The 18,089-nt window shown below is 41.7% G+C and overlaps 1 protein-coding gene across 9 annotated transcripts in view; it reads left to right on the top strand.

Annotated features, from left to right (window-relative positions):
- Positions 1-18,089, top strand: part of LOC105283195 (acetylcholine receptor subunit alpha-like) — a 127,177-nt gene that overhangs the window by 103,361 nt on the left and 5,727 nt on the right. For all 9 annotated transcript variants that reach the window (XM_011345804.3, XM_011345796.3, XM_011345811.3 and 6 more), the window contains 3 exons: positions 16,884-17,030; positions 17,307-17,465; positions 17,784-18,033. In XM_011345804.3, the coding sequence (XP_011344106.1) occupies positions 16,884-17,030; positions 17,307-17,465; positions 17,784-18,033 (556 nt within the window). The remainder of the gene's footprint in view (positions 1-16,883; positions 17,031-17,306; positions 17,466-17,783; positions 18,034-18,089) is intronic.

The raw sequence follows: 18,089 nt of genomic DNA, 5'->3' as shown, positions 1-18,089 counted from the left end.
GCGAATTGAATAAGCCGAAAATGAACTCTCCAAACTACCTTGAGACGTACAAAACTTGTAGAGAATTTTGGGACACGTTCTACGTGGAACATTACCGACTTATCAGACTTTATTCTAAAGTTCTTGTAGAAATCCCGCGTGGTCGATCGAGAAGTTGCGTGAAATTCCAAGTGTAAGTGCCCCTGCTTAAAATCACCCCATAATCACCCGCAGGCTGAACAAACGTGAAACTAATCCTCCAACTTGTCGTCGGCTGATAAGTCGAGTTGATGTTTGTCTTCGATGTCGACGGTGATCCTCCGCTGCCGGGCACACAGTCGACGATATCATCGGTAATTAGATTCACGGACTTATTAAAATCGGATCTCGAGCAATCAGAAAGTAGCACAGATAAATGATTAGCAGCATGACCTGCACGTCGCCACGAAAGGTTCAATGATAAGACACGTACAAGTTTTGCTCGTGTTTATATGGAAACGATCTTCTAGCCAAACTTTATATTAAATTCAATTTACAATTTTGCTATTTTTTCATTTATCGTTGACGTTTCCGAATACTCTATATACCGGTCAGCTGGTCATCGACATTTCAGCGCCATCAATTTCGGAAGGGTGTGTCTATTCACACCCTTTGGAAAATGCTCCTGGGTAGTACCCGCGCGCGCGAGCCCGTGGCTCTTTTCAAAGGGACCTCGTTTCAATATTAATGAAGGCATTTGCCGACTTCGTGCTGGCGACATTTAACTAACGAGCCGGTCTATCCTCGGCATTTTTATGCCGCACCGTGGCATACGACGTGTTCTCGGCTCTGCTTCGCCGACCAGGCCAAAGAGACAGGATTAAAGGACGGAATAATGAAAAACATAATATACCCGCGGCGCTATACAGATAAGTAAGGCGATAAGTCGGTGCAATATTTCCGCTTTTATCTTGTTTCTTTTTCTCTAAATTTTAATCCTGCATTATTAAATCCATAGAAAATTGTTAGTAGATTCGGATTAATTTTCACGCTGTTATCTAGCCGTCTCTGGTAACAGAGAAGACCAGTTTCAAGAAAACAAAGGAAATCATGAAGCAACGATAATGGAAGCATTCGCTTCTGCGGTGCGAGGACGCGGCCTCGCAAAAGCGGCAAAGCGCGACACTCGCTTTATGGAGCGGAAAGAAGAGGCGGCGGCAGTTGCTAGTCGTCCTGGATCCGGTCCAAACCCGAAGGGCCTGCCACCTCCGCACCAAACCAGGATTTTAGAGCTGACAACAAAGTGTCGTAAACCGTAACGATTCCGTTGGTTTACTGGTTCGTTCGCTCGTTATTAACGACTGGCGACTCCATATACTCGATGTACGGCGACACGATTCCTCGTTCTCCGATGAAGAAATTGTGACGGACGCGTTAATCGATGCAAGCCGCCCTCCATCTTGAGTGATTAACGCGCTCTAGAGAAGATCAATTCCGTGTAAACGGTAAAATTACGAGACGAAAACGGATCTACTTTGCGTGCAATCTTCTTTCCCTTCAGATCGGTTTAGGTTGCGCAGTAGAGGAAATTATCAGCAATGTTAATTGAGAGTTTTTATAAATTGTGTATACATATAACATGCGTCATTATCCGCTCGTAAAAGTTTTATCGATTTTATTTTTATTTTCAATAAATTCAATAAATTCTACATTTACGACGAGATATCTTACAAATATCTTACAAGATTGATTTGCGTCTATCTCTCGTAAAGACATGCCAATCACGTAATCAAACACGGCATCAGGTGTTTCTCAGATATCCTCCATGAACCAAAACTGCATCGCGAAATGCAACTTGACAGAAGAAGAGAGCAGAAGAAGATAAAAGAAGAGAGAAAGAAAAAGAAGTATACTTGGATGAAGAACGAAACTGAGACTTTGCTATTGTCTACAACGGCCTTATATAAAAGAGGATACCCGCAATATCTGTACCTCCGAGAAAAACTCGTTTCGCAGTTGCGGAGCATGAAGTTTTGATGGAAGGGCAAAAAGGACTCTTACGCGGACTTTTCCTGCGATCCTGACGTGACTTGGCAGACACGTTTTTGCGAGTTGCTGCGATACATTCGTCATCGCAAAGTTAAGCCGTCCTTCCGTACGAACGGAATTATCGGCAGTTGCGAAAAATGCGTCTGTCCAATTGATCGTGTCCAGAATTGAAATTTTTTGCGGAAATACGGAATATTAATTGACGTGCTACGAGCTTGAATTTTGTGTCTCGTAACATTGACGCGTCGACGCGCTAACAGTATTTGTATTGAATAATCGATCACTTTTCTCAGGCAAATATTTGTAACCAATTTTGTCATGAAATCACTGATTGAATAAAAGCGTGGTTTGTCAAGAATATCCTTCAATTTAAATGCTAATAATCTCGGTCCATCCGCGACAAACAAACTGTTCTTCAAGCCGGAAATAGGTGCCGCCATGTTTCGCCTAGAACACAGGACACAAGGAGCTCCCAGCGCGTTGCCGATTTAATGCAAGCTCTAAATATGGCTGCCTCCTTATCCCGAATGGTTAAATTAGAAATTCCAACCCGGTAGACGCAAGGCGGAGGTAGCGCAAGGAGACTTCCGCTTGCCGGCCGCGCGAACCACGACTGTTCCTGCGGGAGCAGAATCCAATTTGAGCATGGCACGATCCGGGATCGCGATACCGACTCGCCTAAACGCGCCGTTCGCATCTATACTCAAAATCAGAACGAGAAGAACGAAAAAAAAGTGATGATCATTATTGTACTCCTCTAGTTTTTTATTCAATATTACATTAGTTACGCGCCGAAAATTTAAATCTCAAAGTGAACGCTTTATCACGCAGACGGGTTCTGGACTCTGGAATTAATTTTACTCTTACCCGACATTTATAACGTCGTGAGCCACCTCCACCATGAAATGAAGAATACGCGTCCATCCGTTTCTCATGATTTCACGTTTCTTTGATTCTTCGAGGGCGGAAGTCAATCTTGCGATTAAGTGGCTTTGCAAGAAATTCCCTGCGCGGCGATTTGTCTTCGCTTGTTTCGCGGAAACATTGGCGCTACTTTTCGCGCACGGGAATGATATATACGAGGATTCTCGTGGCGTAGCCGAATAATAATCGAATTTAATTTGCAGGCGGCGTATAAAGTGGGTAGGTAAAGTATCGTAAAGAAGGATGAGAGGTCGCGCCGCTGCTGGAAAATAACTGCGATTCCGTATGGAAACCATAATTACCCGATCCGGACTTTAAAGTCGCTCGTAAAGTCGTGCTTTACGATCTCACCCAGCCGTCTCGCACGCGCACAAAGACTATTCTACGTTCTGCATCTCATTACGTGCCTCACCATTATTTCTTATGGTAGGCGTTGGCAGACGTTGGCAGACGTTCGCTCAAGCTGGCCGATGCCTTCGGAAGCCATCCGCGTCAATCGACCAAGCGAATTTCTTGAGCAGCGAGCTGTATTGTCTCGTATTGTCTACGGTCGTATGAACGAAATGGAGACATCGGAAAATTGACGTAACGATTCAGATGACGAGGTACAAGATGTCACAGAAAAAGCATTGTATTTTCCGCGAAACTTCAAATAAATGTTTTTCTGAGCGAATTTCTCGCAAATGCCTCTCGCACGACTCTTCAAGCATTCTCTGTTTTGTTAATAATAGGCGAAAAGTATAAAAGTATAAACGCTCACAAATCAGCAGTTTATTTTTAACGCGCCGTATCCAAATGTACATAAAAAGCCGTTAAAAAGCTGTTTCATTACTTTACAAAAGCAATGGGAAAACTAACAAGAACTGAAATATTTCAATTTTCATCTGGAGGAAACTAATCGTGGATTTAAATTTTAATTTGGAAGAAAAAGTTATCAATATCGATAAGCTTCCTTTTAATTAAACAAGTTTACTGTTACTCAATTTTCTCTAAGACTCAAAAGATTAGTTCAAGATGATCTAGACAAATTAAAATCTTGAAAAATTTAATTTTTAGACACTTTATATTGTATTTTCTCACGAATTCGCCTTGTGATGAACAGATAGATGAGAAATATCGCGAGTATCGAAGGAACGAAAAGAAATCGAACTCTCTCGAGTGAACATCACTTTCGTTTCTTCCTCGTCCTCGTCAGCCAGGAAAATATTAGCAACGCGAGCTACTTTCGATCTAAATTGCTACCCAAGCGAGTGAACAATTTCCAATGCGGCTGCTTGGAAAATAAAAACTGCGCCGCTGGAAATGGCGGAAACGCTTCCTTTTTCAACATGTAACGGATTTATGGTCTAAAGCACTTTTTACTCATGTTCCATTTTTGGAATCATTATGTATCCATGGAACTTTGTCCTACTTCGTGCTTACTGTTTCGAATAGGACAGAACATTTGTCGATTTCACAAGCCGAAGAAAATAAAAGTAAATGTATATCGTGAGAGTACAGAGATTACGTTAATTAAAAGTAAGCTCTTGGATTCTGCTGGTTGATGTTCCTATACGTTGATGTTTGATAATATCCATTCTATCATCGTATCGTGTTTAATCATAGTTTCTCAATTACTTGACCCATTAGCGAGTAACAACGACTAAGCTCCTTGGATTGCTGCCGGATTTCGCTTTTCGGAAGAACTTTCCGGCCGCTCGTCTCGCTATCAGGCGAGTTCTTTGGAGCTCGCCCCAACGCTCGAGTGATAGCGCCGAAAATCCGCATCGGGTATAGCTATCGGGTATAGGTGGTTACAAATCCTTACGTGCACTCGCTATCGAGGTTTATCTCGGATTGCGGTTGACTACTACTACCCCTTTGCGCCCTGCCGCACGGCGGCGTACAGGGGGACACGGCAATCCTTTTCGCGATAAGCGAAACTCGTAAGGGATGATCTCTCCCTCTGCTGCCTCTAGAAATGTCATTGTATTAGTACGGAAGGTATGAGTTTTCCGAAACGCGAAGCTGCGCTGTACACGACATTGTACTTTGGCGATGTACGTGCCCCGACTTGCCACTGCTTTTATAATAACGCGATAAAAGCGCGAAATCGCTTCAGTTTCTTTTTTTAATTATTGCGAAAACTATGATACATGACGTAATGCGAATGCATTTGTCGGAATTGTTTTACTTTGAAATCAATTTCCGAATCAAGTAGACATCTGATTGTGGATATCGAGAAAGTCCGAATCATATTTTTTTAATCTCTCGTGTAAGACAGAAAATCGAAATATAAACCTAGATTGTAAGCTGTTTCTACAGTGCTTGAGACATCAACTAAAGGAATAGTTGAAAGAAACGATGCAACCACTCAGATTCTCTTTACGGTTTTTGTATCTTGCACGGTAAAAATCAACGTTGTAACTCTACAAAACAAAGAGTTCAAGAGAGACACTCTTGCTCTTTCGAGATTCAAGAGTACTCTAAGTCACTAAGCCATTAAATTTTCCTGCTGCTTCTTGATACGGGAGTCGGAGAAAATTATGCGAGTGCTTCGTCGCGAAGGAAAGTAGCATTTTATTGAAAAAAGTCTCTTTAGCAATTGAAATATAAAACTGTTGTTAGTATATAAAAAAATAATGATCTCGTAATCAATTCAGACGACAAGATCTCGCTAATACGTCAATGTTAATATTATGATAATATTAATATCCGCCGCCAGGTCGACGACTCGTGCGAGTTATCACTTGTCTCGCCTCACGCGGGGCTCTACCACTCGTTCGAGTGAGCAATAATGGTATTAGTCTGGCAAATTAACTGAATTTCGCCTCCTCGTTTAATTTGACTAGGATAATGTTAACGTCCGCGCGATGATTTCTCCTTTCGCAAAAATTACCATGTATGTAATTATTTTTTCATTTTCAACATGATAATGTTAATAATATTACTATAATTTTTTTCTTCGAAAGTATATTTAATCGGGTAGAAAAATACGGTTACTAATCAACTGTTTTCCTTTTAATAATTATCATTAAATGTGTATGGAAACATCCTCTCATAAAATTTGGGATAATGGAAAGATAATCATTGTATTACGAAACGATTATGCATACGATAACACGTGCGACATAACGTATTTCAGTTTTGTGATTTCAGCAATGTGATTTAATTTGCGGGACAATTTGCAAAATATCGTTTACGGAACGCTACGCTAAAGCGCCAATGAAACTTCCTAATTGATGGCAATGCCGACACATGCTTGCAAAGCTTATAAACACAGCATTTCGTGAGTGCGATGTAAACGGGAGTTCGTAAATAGAAGGCCGGGAGAAAATCGCGTAACTCCCGTCAGTGTTTTACAGCCACGGCAGGAAATGCATCGCGCTGTTAACGCCGGCCTTGCTTGTTTGCGCGATTACCACGATCGTCCTCTGGCGAATCAATGCGTCTCGATAATTTAACGGAGGTCTATCGCAAAAGGGCTTATAAGATGACGCCCGAAAATGGGACGCGGCAATTCTTTGTCCTCTCTCGAACGTTGCGATGATTTGCGACGATTTCTAACGAATACCGAAATATGTGTGAAAATTTACGAGCATGAAAGTATTAACCCAGATTTGCCGACAAGATTTATTTCGTGCGACAAATTTGTTGCCTAGCGTACCTTTCGAGACTAATGCACGAGATTAAATTTCAAGTTGAAATTTTCTTCCATTGTATTTCGCTATTCTTTGATATCTGACGCCGCTTCTGAATCCCTCATCTCGGTTCGTCGAGTGCCCTTTTCCGAGTGGACAGTGATGTCGTTACTCTTGCTAAGTAAATTTCATCACCTTGAGTGCCGCTCTCTCCGACTTGTCACGCTTGTAAGCAGCAACGGCGCTCCGGCTCGTGTCAACTTCTCTATTAAAAGTTTCGCCCGCGCGACAGCATCTTTATGTCAAAACGCGACGGGAGAGCGACGAGGCGAAAATGTCGATTCACTTTCTTAAAAAGACACTCGCTGATGAAAGATGTCCAAGCATTAAAAAATATTTGTATCGCAGTGTCTTAAGCTTAAAGAAGAGACGGATGTAAAGAAAAATGGTTAATAATATTCTATACCGAAATCAGCGATGTATTGCAGCAGTTGATTCTGAAGACGTGGTTCTCCAAAGAACTTTTTACAAATTATTCACACTGACGTGAACTGGGTGTAGATTCGCATACGGAATTTCTTCCGATAGACAGCCGATTCACAACGAGTTAAATTCAAATATGGATTGATAGAGCAAAAAGATGAACAGAAGATGGAACGCTTTTCTTCGAATGGCTATCGTTCTTCTCAACTGCCAGTTACAGTGATTGAGTGAATAAAACGACCAAGTGTTCTCCTCGAGACCGATATCTGCTCATGAAAAGAAGATTTATGACAAATGTGAATGGATAACGATAAATATTCAGCTCGTATATTGTCATTGTATACACATACTTGTATACACTCCAAAATTAATAACAATTATACACAATTATAACGAATACAATGTTTGATGGTAATCGGCAAACATGTTTACTCATATATTATCGGCATAAAAAATATGCGCGTGCGCCTGGCATGAAAAAAAGCGACGCATCGGTTTTTTATGGATATGCTGAATCACATTAAACGAGATTACGACATCTCCATCGCAGAGGCGTATCTAGCGTAAACAGCGCCTAGGGCAAGCGCGAAAGTTGCGCCCCCTCCCCTACATGCATTGCATTCCAATTCCATTTATTCTTTTTTACTTCTTTGTTAAACACGATTTTGACTCTGGAGAAAAACAAAAAACAACTCATTATTCAAAACATTTTATTGTTTCCATCATGTACAAACAAATTACAATTTTATTTTTCTTGCTTTCATTGCTGCAAACTTGTCTATGATGTCCTCAAAGTTAGCTTTTTCCACTTCTTCTCTCTCCACACTTAAGAGGGCAAGATCATTCAGTCTGTCTTGGCCCATAGATGCTCTTAAGTAGGAAAGAATCAGTTTTAACTTGCTGAATGATCTCTCACAGCTGGCAATGGAAACTGAAATGGTTAGCATTATTTGTGTCGCAATGCGCAGATTGGGGAAAACGCCCTCATCTCCATACTGTACGATGAAATCGAGAAGCTCTTCGGGTCTTGAAATTTTCGCAGTACGAGTCGAAAGCAACATTCTGCAATCCAAAATTTCTTCATAAAGCTGTTGCCCATCAATATCACAGCTGTAGCTTTCGCCCAAACTTCTGCACTTGTTTTTTAAGTCGCTATTGTCAACATCGTAACACAGTGCGTTGACGTCTAGAAGGAACCCGAACTTTGAATCGGCATCTTGCAACAGAGTGAACCTTTCGTCCATTTCCACGTAAAGACGGTCGAGTGATTCCTTCATGACTTTCTCCATTTCTTGTCTAGCGGTTAATCCGGCATCTCTCGAGCTCTCGTCGGGCATCCGTTTCTTTCGTCTTTGACGTCTCTCAACCTCAACATTTCATTTTTGACAGAGAGCGAATCCTTCATTCAGTGATTCAGTGACTAAAGCTTCTCTTTCGGCATAAAAATGATTTCTGAGACCTTTCAAATCCAGGGCGGCATCATGAAAGTTCATTTTAGGATCCTGCAGCCTCTTTTGAACTCGGTCAATTGAAATGAGGACTTTGTTCCAAAATCCTAACAAAGTTAGGAATCTGTAATTCAACAAGCTTGTGTAAAGCTGTCCTGCGTCACTTCTTGTGTCACTGTTCTCGCTCTCATCATCTATCATGGCCTGAAGAACCGGAAGTATTTCTTCAATGTACTTACTGACGGGCTTCACAGTTTCTACCCTTGCACTCCACCTAGTTTTGGACTCCGACTTTTTAAAACCACAGGAACGGCATTTTTCAGTTTTTCCCAGCTCTGTGTGGAACGAGCGAAGAAGACATAGAGGGCTTCGATTGTTCCGAAAAACGTAACCATCAATGGATCCTGTTTCGTTGCATGTACACCCACTAAGTTGAGTGAGTGATTGTCACAATTTACAAACATTGCCAGGTTGTTTTTCTCCTTAATTCTTTGACTAACACCGCTTTTGTGTCCTGCCATCACAGCAGCGTTATCGTAGCACTGGGACCGACAATCTCTTATGTCCATTTTGTCCGCCTCTATTGCTTCAAGATGACTTCAACCAAACTCTCCGCATCCTTCTGCTTTATATCAATAAAGCCAAGGAAAGACTCTCTAACACGTACTGTTTTTCTCTCAAAATCAACTTCCACGTACCTCACTACTTCAGACATCTGCTCTCGGTGTGCTTGATCAGGAGTTGAGTCAAACATTAAGCCATAATACTTGGCTTTATGTATGCTTTTTAGTAACCTCTGCCGAATACTGGATGCCATTAGGTGGATGAATTCGTTCTGAACACTTGGTGAAAGATAAGATGTTGATCCAGGATGTTTTTCTGCTTGAACTAGGTGCTCTTTCATGACAGGATCAAAAACGGAAAGCAGTTTCAGTAAGGCCAGGAAATTACCCACGTTAGAGTCATCGGACGTCTGAAATGACTCCCTGTGTCCCCGCAGAGGTAGGTTTTGTGTCGCCAGGAATTTTATGCAATGAAGGATTCTCCTCAAGATTTCACGCCACTTTTCCTTTTCTCTTACGATCTCTGCCTGAAGTTCTACATCAATTACTCCTCTATTTTCAACTAGATTTCTTTCCATTCTGTGAAGGAAGCGCGGTGTGTCTTGGCATTTTCATGAACGGTCATCCTTTCAGATGCTTTCCAATTGTTAAATCCTGTTTCCTGTTCCAATGCAGACTGATGGCTTGACAGGGAAAAGAGAAGGCAGCAAAAACAAAATGCCGATTTTTTAGACGGAGAATAGACCAGCCATGAGCAAATGACTTTCTCACCACGACCATCGCCTAATTTCCTTTTGAACCAATTTTTGTTCATAGAACGATTATTTGTCGGTGCGAAAGGTCCCTCGCTATTCTGAAAATACTTTGCACCCAGTCGTATTATTTCTGTCCTCAACGAGTCAGACAATAGTGGTTTTCCTGTGTTCTTGTCGAATTTAAGAAATCCAATGTCATGCTGTTCAATCACTTCTGGAATCACAGTTGTAGGCTTCAATTCACTAGGTTCAAGTTCGTCAATGTACTCGACGTCACTACTTCCACTTCTGTCTGGTTCTTTTGTCGAGTCCTTTTCCTCATCATACTCGACTGACTTGACCTCCTCCTGTGACGCATTTGAACTTGATCCATCATCGTAATCCAACGTAGCTGGTGCGACGCATCGGACATGTCGAATTACTTGCTCCGGGCTCTTTAAAGAAGCTTCGAAAAAGCTTACTAGACTTTTCGGATTCCTTTGCCTCTAACTTTCGTCTCTTTCGCCCTTCAGCTCCACTTTCCTTCTTAGGTTTCATTTTTTACACAAGTTTCTAAATTTAAAATAGAATCATATATAATTTAACAAACTTCACTTCACTTTCAAAAACTTCACGTTTGCTTGGGATGATCCCAGATGAGCACAGAATAAATCGAACACAGCCAATCCATTTGCTGGGTTGGTTAGTATTTTATTGGCTGTGTCTGATTTATTCTGTGCGCATCTGGAACTCACCCCGTTTGCTTAACGCTAAACGATCACTAAATACAAAACAATATACCTCCTTCTTTCGTGCTCCTTCTTCCGTCTGTTTCAAATCGTTAACTGATGAGACCGAACTTGATAAAAGTACTTTTATATTATAATGGAAGCTACCAGAATATTCGCACACATAAAAGAAATTTGCTGACGAAGACAATTGCTCGCGACTGTGACCGCGATTGCGTTTGTGACTGCGACTGCGACTGCGAGTAATTTCCTATTTGTTATTGGCGCGTGTCACTTATTTGTTAGTGTCATAGCAACCGCGACTGCGGTTCCAGCTCACCAATCAGAAAGCAGCGATCAGCGATTGCGATCGTGAGTCGCGATTATTGTTTTCGCGGGCCGTTTACGGTTTATTTCTTTTTCGAGTCCCAATCGCAGTCGCTATTTCCTCCGAAGTTTGGATGTGGAAGATCATAATATATTTGAAGATCTTGTTCATCAAGATAACATCTTTAATTCAGAGGCGTGATACACATCTCAAGAAAAGAATTTCATCTGCTGAGAGACTAGTAGTCTGTCACACATTGTGTCACTTAGCAACATGTTTCTTTCAGCTATTTATTTAAACATTTTCTTTTTTGAGGGATTTTAAGAAAACTTTGTTGCTTATTTCCTAGGTGAAACAATATATATAAATAGTTAATTTTAGGAATCTGACGACAGCCATTCAGAATCAACGTTTCTTTTCTTTTTTATTACGACTTTGCTTTTCTCAATTTCTTATTAAGTTTTCTCAAAATTATTAATTTTCTTCAACAAACATTATTTCTTACGGCTTTTTTGCGCCCCCCTGGCATTGGCCCCCAAGGCATGTGCCCTACTTGCCCCACCCTAGATACGCCTCTGCTCCATCGATGTCGATGGATAACGCTCATGGACGTAACACGAGGACACGTTATTAAATATTCAATGGTGATTGTACGGGATTTATTACCTCGCCCGCGGTCGTCTTGAAAAACGTTATTGTCCCGGACGGCGTTCAATATGACCAGAGTCCGGCGCGGCGCGGCGGTGGGAAAATATTCGCAGCAAGTTCGCTTGGAACTCGGAGACGCTGGCAGCCTTCGCAACCATCAACGCGAAAAACGGAAGAAGAAACGAAGCCGCACAGGGGGACGGAAAGGAAACCGGCAACTGATACATCGTCCGTCCATATAACGTGGACAACGTGACAAAAAAGAGAAAGAAAAAAAAAGAAAAAGGAAAAGAAGAGGACTACAAAAGTTTGTACGTGCACGCGTTACTGATGAGGCCGTATCCAAACTTTAGACAAGTTCGGAACTCGGACCCCGGCCGCGGAGCCCATTACGACGCCGATCGACACATTAAACGGCGAGAGGAAAACGTCGGAAACTTTCACGATCCTTGCATCGCGTGCCCCGCGGTCCGGTATCTTCTTATCGTTCTCTGTATTCTATTGCGAGCACAGAATGCACCAAATAACTTTGGTTTCTTCGATCTCTTTGAACGGGCGAGGCTTTCAAAGTGATACATCTCGCTTCGAGATATATATTTAAACTTTGGCATTCTTAATGTGAATATTTTTTAACAATTTAATGAAATATGTTTAAAGAGTATACTTAATAATAACTTTTGCTGCATGAAATTTTTGGATTAATTAATTTAAGTAAAATAATCAGAAAGATTGTGATTTCCCCCCATGTTTCCAATTGTATAAAGAGATGATGCAACAAATCCCGCAGCTTTGAAGCGCGTTGCAATTTCCAACAGCCTTATACGGCGGTCGATAAATAATTTCACTAAGGATTTTGGAACCACACCAATCGAGATGCATTAACCTGAATGAATGCGTTTACGTTTCATTTACAAATTCAATATTTATTGTCGGATAACGACGGATATGCGTGCATCGAGAAATATGAACGCTCTTTACAACGTCGGATGAAATTCTACGTGAAGATCACCCACAACTTGGATGCGCTATGTTGTGCGATGGTTTCGCGATGTAATCATTACAAACGAAAGTGTCCTCCTGTGCCCGTCACGAAACTTTAATTAAACTTTCGCATAGATGCGCCGCATGCCGCTAATAAGAAATCTCACTTGGTAACTTTAGTTTAATTTAAACGTTAAACGTTTAGTTTAAATGAGAATTTCAGCGCGCGATGTGGGAAAGTTGGTAATTCTCCTTGAACGGGTTTTCATAAACGTTGGGGGTATCTGCAAATTTTGCTTAATACAATTTGCAAAATGTAAACAGAGTTGTGATATGTTAAACTTTAGTTATTTAGTCCCTTTAATTATCTGTTAAAGTTATCTTTTCTAATATACAGTCACACTTACACTTTACCTTGCATGTTCAATAATTGAAACAAACGAAAAGATCCTAAAATTATGGATACGTGTCATTATCCGGCTAAAAGTTTCAGGAAATCGACTTTCTTGCGTTAACGTAACGAGCAGTATGGTTTGCAAAATATAGAATTTTTAAGATGCGTTGAGTCCGATTCGCGCCGCTAACTTTAATCGCTCCTTCGCATCTTTGGGTGAGATATAACGATGGTAGAAAAACAAAGTGTGCGGCACTTATCTGTTCTCCTCTTCCGCACATTTCGCTTGGAAAACTTTGTTGAGAAGCATCTCACGGTCCCAGGGCGCGGAAACTTACCGTTGCAGTTGGACCGGTCGAGGACCGGTAGATTTCTCTCTTCCGGTCACTTGCCGGTCTACGTGCCCGAGATACGTGAACGGCTTTTTCGAACGTGATTAGGATTCATGCGGTCGCCGCCCCGAAGATGAACGGTCACAAAACGGTACGTGCCGGTTGCACGTGAAATCGCAAAGTGGGTCAAACCCGCACTGAGATATTTCGTATCGATGTGCGGACGAGGAAATCGCGATGAGAGAGAAGAATAACGTGCGTTGTAATGCATATCCGAACATTCACATCGATCACTCAGCCCGATGCGAGGCTCATTATAATTTCGCGCTAGCTATGAATAACGATACGCGTTCAACGACTTTAAGGTGTTTCAATGCGACGATAGTTGTGCGAACGTTGTTCGCTTCTAGAACCGTGGCATAGGTACTTTTTTTCTCCCGCAACCCTCCGCATCCATTTCCCTTCACATCTCTCTCAGCGTTTCTTCTTCTCCATTTTTTATAAGGCTTCCCTGGAGCCTTGCTTCCGTCTCGCGCAGCGTTCTTTTCTTCGTGACTGATGGCCAACGATGATGAAGCGGCTTGGAAATTTGTACGGCGTTGCTTCTCCGACGTGACACGACCGATTCATGGCAAAGATCGCAAGCGTTTTCGTGCTCGCGTTCCATCAAAAGGGAGTCACGCGCCATTCTCCATATCGAAAGCATCTTCATCTGCATACCGTGGATGACCATTCAAATCTGTAATGTGGCGAAAAATGGCACGTTCTTCCTTAAGACGTGCTTCTTTCGTTGTCAGAACTCTTCGGTGAGTAAGACGAACCATCTTAACCGAAACTCGAAATATGTAAATTGGCCTAAGCGATGTGTCACGCATGGGAAAATGCGTTACTCAGACACTTGCCTGCTGGAGTGCACGCCGCGCGAGCGGAACAGCATATTTCCTTCTTCTTCTTGAATATACACTGGTAAACGTGCATGAGCGATAGACTACGCGGCGCATCCGAGACTTAATGGTCCTTTCCTCGGAGAATCGGTAGAAGAGCGTCCTGTGATTTCACGATTCATTCCACGTCCGCGAGCTTCTCGGAACAGCAAAAGGCTTTTTACTCCCCGGTAGCTCTCGAATTTGCAATATTTCTCTGGATTACGCGGCCAAGACGGGTTACGACGAGCGCGAGATGAAGATTGCTTACCTCTGGGGCGAATTTCGCGTCCAATGAGAGAAACAGAAAGGGAAAGAGAAAAGAAAGAGCCGGTTAAGCGCCACAACGCGTAGTGGCCATTGCGACTTGTTATCTCCAAGAAAATATTTGATATTCGACCTCCTGATTGAAGAGACTTTCCGTTTTATGAGAGCGCATCGAAAAAGAGAATTTTCCTTAATGATGTCGCTTTTGCAGAGATTTCTATGCCTTAACCCTCAGGATATGAGACATGGAAACATTTCTCGTTCTCGTAACTCGTTCTTTCTTTAATAAACCATCCTTCCCAGAGGGAAAATATATATTATATATATTATTACGTATGCATATGTGTATAATGCAGCCTTTTTGGAAAAAAGGAAAAGACGTGTGATAACAATAAGAGCAACGTCTTGAAAATTATGCAAGTATCAGTATCGTAAGATAGACACGATGGAGCGAAAGCCCTTTTGAAGCCCACCGATTTGGGACTTGAAAGGAAATCTCAAGTATCAGCCATTATCGACACGGAGAGCGTTGAACGTGTTTCCTCGGGGCGGTATAGTCTCGTGCCGAGCAAATCGATGACGTGATCTACTTGGTCGACTGACAGAGAAGCAACCGGCATCCTTCTCGAAAACGGGACAGTCAGCAAATTGGCGATTGAGCCGGCGGTATGCGGGTCATTGTTTGAGCGTGGGTGCCACGTGTCTTTTCGTGCATGTATGTGAATGTGTGTATAAATGCACCCAAATGCAGAAATCTTCTAACAGCTTCGGACGATACAGGGATGAATACGACACATTAATCAGCAGTAGCATTCGTCGTGGATAGGTTTCAACCACCCTCGGGGGTAAATCCTGAGATCTACGTGTCTCGATTGGTGTTGCGCGTTCTCCTCGAGATTGCAGATACTCAACGACAAATTGAAAAGAATTGTCGTTCGTTAACGGAATATCGAAATACCAGAAACCTTGAAGGAATATCGGACAGATGGAATTTCATGAATAAAATGATATTCCTCGTTTCTTAGTAATATTGTGTTTTAATGAAATCTTAACTTCAACGCAATTTCAATTTTAATTAGTGGATTAATTGTTATGATTTTGTGCGGAAAATTATAAAGTTGAAAAAAGGAAGAGGTGTACAATTAAATTTCCAAGATAACGAGTTGAGCGACAAGTTTGCAAGAGAATTTATAGCCTGGGGAAAATGCGCGATGTCTACCACATTCTGTATAGCGTCAAATTCCTCTGCTCACAAGAATCTCAAGGAGATGACTCCGTTCTTCTTAGATCAACATTATTATAAATTTTTTTCAACGAGCGTGTGAAATTCCATATGTGGTATCCTGTATGCCACACATTATTCAGGGATCTCATCGATTTAGCAAATAAATCTGATTATGCAACTATACATTTGCAAACTTTCATCTCCCATTTAAAGGAAAAAATCTAGGAAGCAAAGAAACTCATGTTATATATAGATGTAACATCATATCATAAACTCTCTCAGGGTTGGCGGTTGCGAGATGTCTTACTGAAAATACATTTCTTGTCACGTCTCCTCATTCGAGATTACACATTTAAAGCGACGGGAGGCTCCCGTGGATGTCTAATATGCGAACGTTATGGCACATTTTGTCGAGGATGACTAACGCGTTAGCTCGGGAATGATAAAAAGCGAACGGACGTGAGGATCGGAGAATTCACGTCGCTGCGACGACGCCCAGGCCGATAAACGCTTTCAAGTCCGTGTCAAAGGAAATGGATCCAATTTAAATCGCGGTCTGTGTTCCTTGCCCAGCTGGGATCTCCCATCGTCGAAAGGATCTATGTTACGAATAGCCTCGGAAGATTTGCATTTTGTCTTTTGCGATCCTGATCAGCGCTGGTTACGGCAATTTACCCTCGCTCATCGGAATATACTCACGGCAATCTCTCAATCGACTTCTTAGAGTATCGATATCAGCGAATCGCAAAGTTGTTACGATTTCGTAAAAAGTAATGCAATTGCCGACTCATTCTACAATCAATAACACGATATTTCTTCTCAGTAAAAACTAGCATTCATTAGGATAACGAAGCTATTTGTCGTAGAAAGCGTCGTAGAAAGCTTGTGCAATTATACATAATTATAAGTGGTACTGGCTATGTCGTGCGTACATTACAATCATGGGAAGCCTTTTCTCCGGTGGGCCATGGATTAAAATTTCCACCGTAACGGAGCGGTGTTTATTAAAAATTTAATTAGAGCTCTCGTTAATACCGCGAATAGTAATACCATAGCCGGTTGTTTCTAATTACATCGTTATGCAAAGCAGTTATAAAATGCGTTAGCCTTTTCCTTTATCCTGGAATTACCACAAACTTGACACAAATTATTGAAGATTAACATTCCATAGAGTAATAAGAACCAACTTACATTATTGCATATAACATGCATATTTTAATATTTCTTCAATGTATCATTCATGTAGCGCATGAATAATTCATATTTTCATTTTTTCAGTATATGCGTTACCGTGGTCGTCCTCAACGTCCACTTTCGTTCACCACAGACGCACAAAATGGCACCTTGGGTGAAGAGGGTTTTCATACACATCCTTCCACGGCTCTTAGTTATGAGGAGGCCCCAATATAAATTTGAGACTAGCAGGTTGGTATCGTATCGTTATTCAAGATCTTTACGTTTTTTTTAAGTGCATACTATATATTATAATTTGCTTTTTGCAAAGCACCAGCGACAAGAATCATAGTCAAGAATTTCGTTAAAGAAAGATTTTATTGTAACAGCAATATTATATGACGCTTGACACGAATTTGGCTCGCATTCGAGTCTCGACAATAGCTGTGCTGCTAGCCAGTTGCTCACCGTTTTCCAAGACGTAGCACCCGCATTAAAATTCAGGCGTCCGATTGTCTGTGTTTGCAGGTACACTTCCGGTAGAGTGCTAATGAGGACCGTCAGGGGAAAGGAGAAAACTTGCTATTATCCTTACCAACCCTCGGCTCAGGAAGACAGCGAGGAGCATCTCACACCCAAGAGATTCCACAGCCGTCCTCCATCAAAGGAGGATCTCTCGCCTTCCAGGTGTTTATGATAATACGAAACGCGCTTCGCAATTAGCTCTTTGAGCTTTGATCTTTATATTCTTCTATAGACGCTTCGCAGAATTGTCATTAATGGCATCTGATCTCATTACACACATTATAATCGCAATTGCGAATTTAGAATAATCTTTTATTCGCTGAGAAATTTTTTTACCACAGCTATCGAGTTACAATATTATAATGATAAATTTTTTTAATTGGATTTAATGATGAATTATAGTTTCTGTTTTAACGTCTGCAAGAAAAACACTGCGCGATGAATACATATTTAATAGTTTACGTCGCACATTTGTTTCAGTCTCACAGACGGTGCGAGGTTTGGTGGTAGCTGCTTGATTCACGGGCCACCTTTACCGCCTTTGCCGCTGCAATCCGAATGCGAGAACCTCTCGGTTTCCGGGGATGCAGGTATAGAGGAAGTCAAGAGTCCCGTGCTTCGAAGCCCGCCCGCTTTCTCGCATTCCCGCTGTCCTCCGGAAGTACACAGATCCTGTATCTGTGTACGTTTCATCGCCGAGCACACTAAAATGCTCGAAGACTCAACCAAGGTAAATCCTTCAATCTCTTTTATTTCCAATTATACATCAAAGTGAATAAAGAAGTG

This window comes from Ooceraea biroi, chromosome 4 (assembly GCF_003672135.1).
Source record: "Ooceraea biroi isolate clonal line C1 chromosome 4, Obir_v5.4, whole genome shotgun sequence".
NCBI lineage: Eukaryota > Metazoa > Arthropoda > Insecta > Hymenoptera > Formicidae > Ooceraea > Ooceraea biroi.
This window is presented reverse-complemented; position numbering and strand designations above follow the sequence as displayed.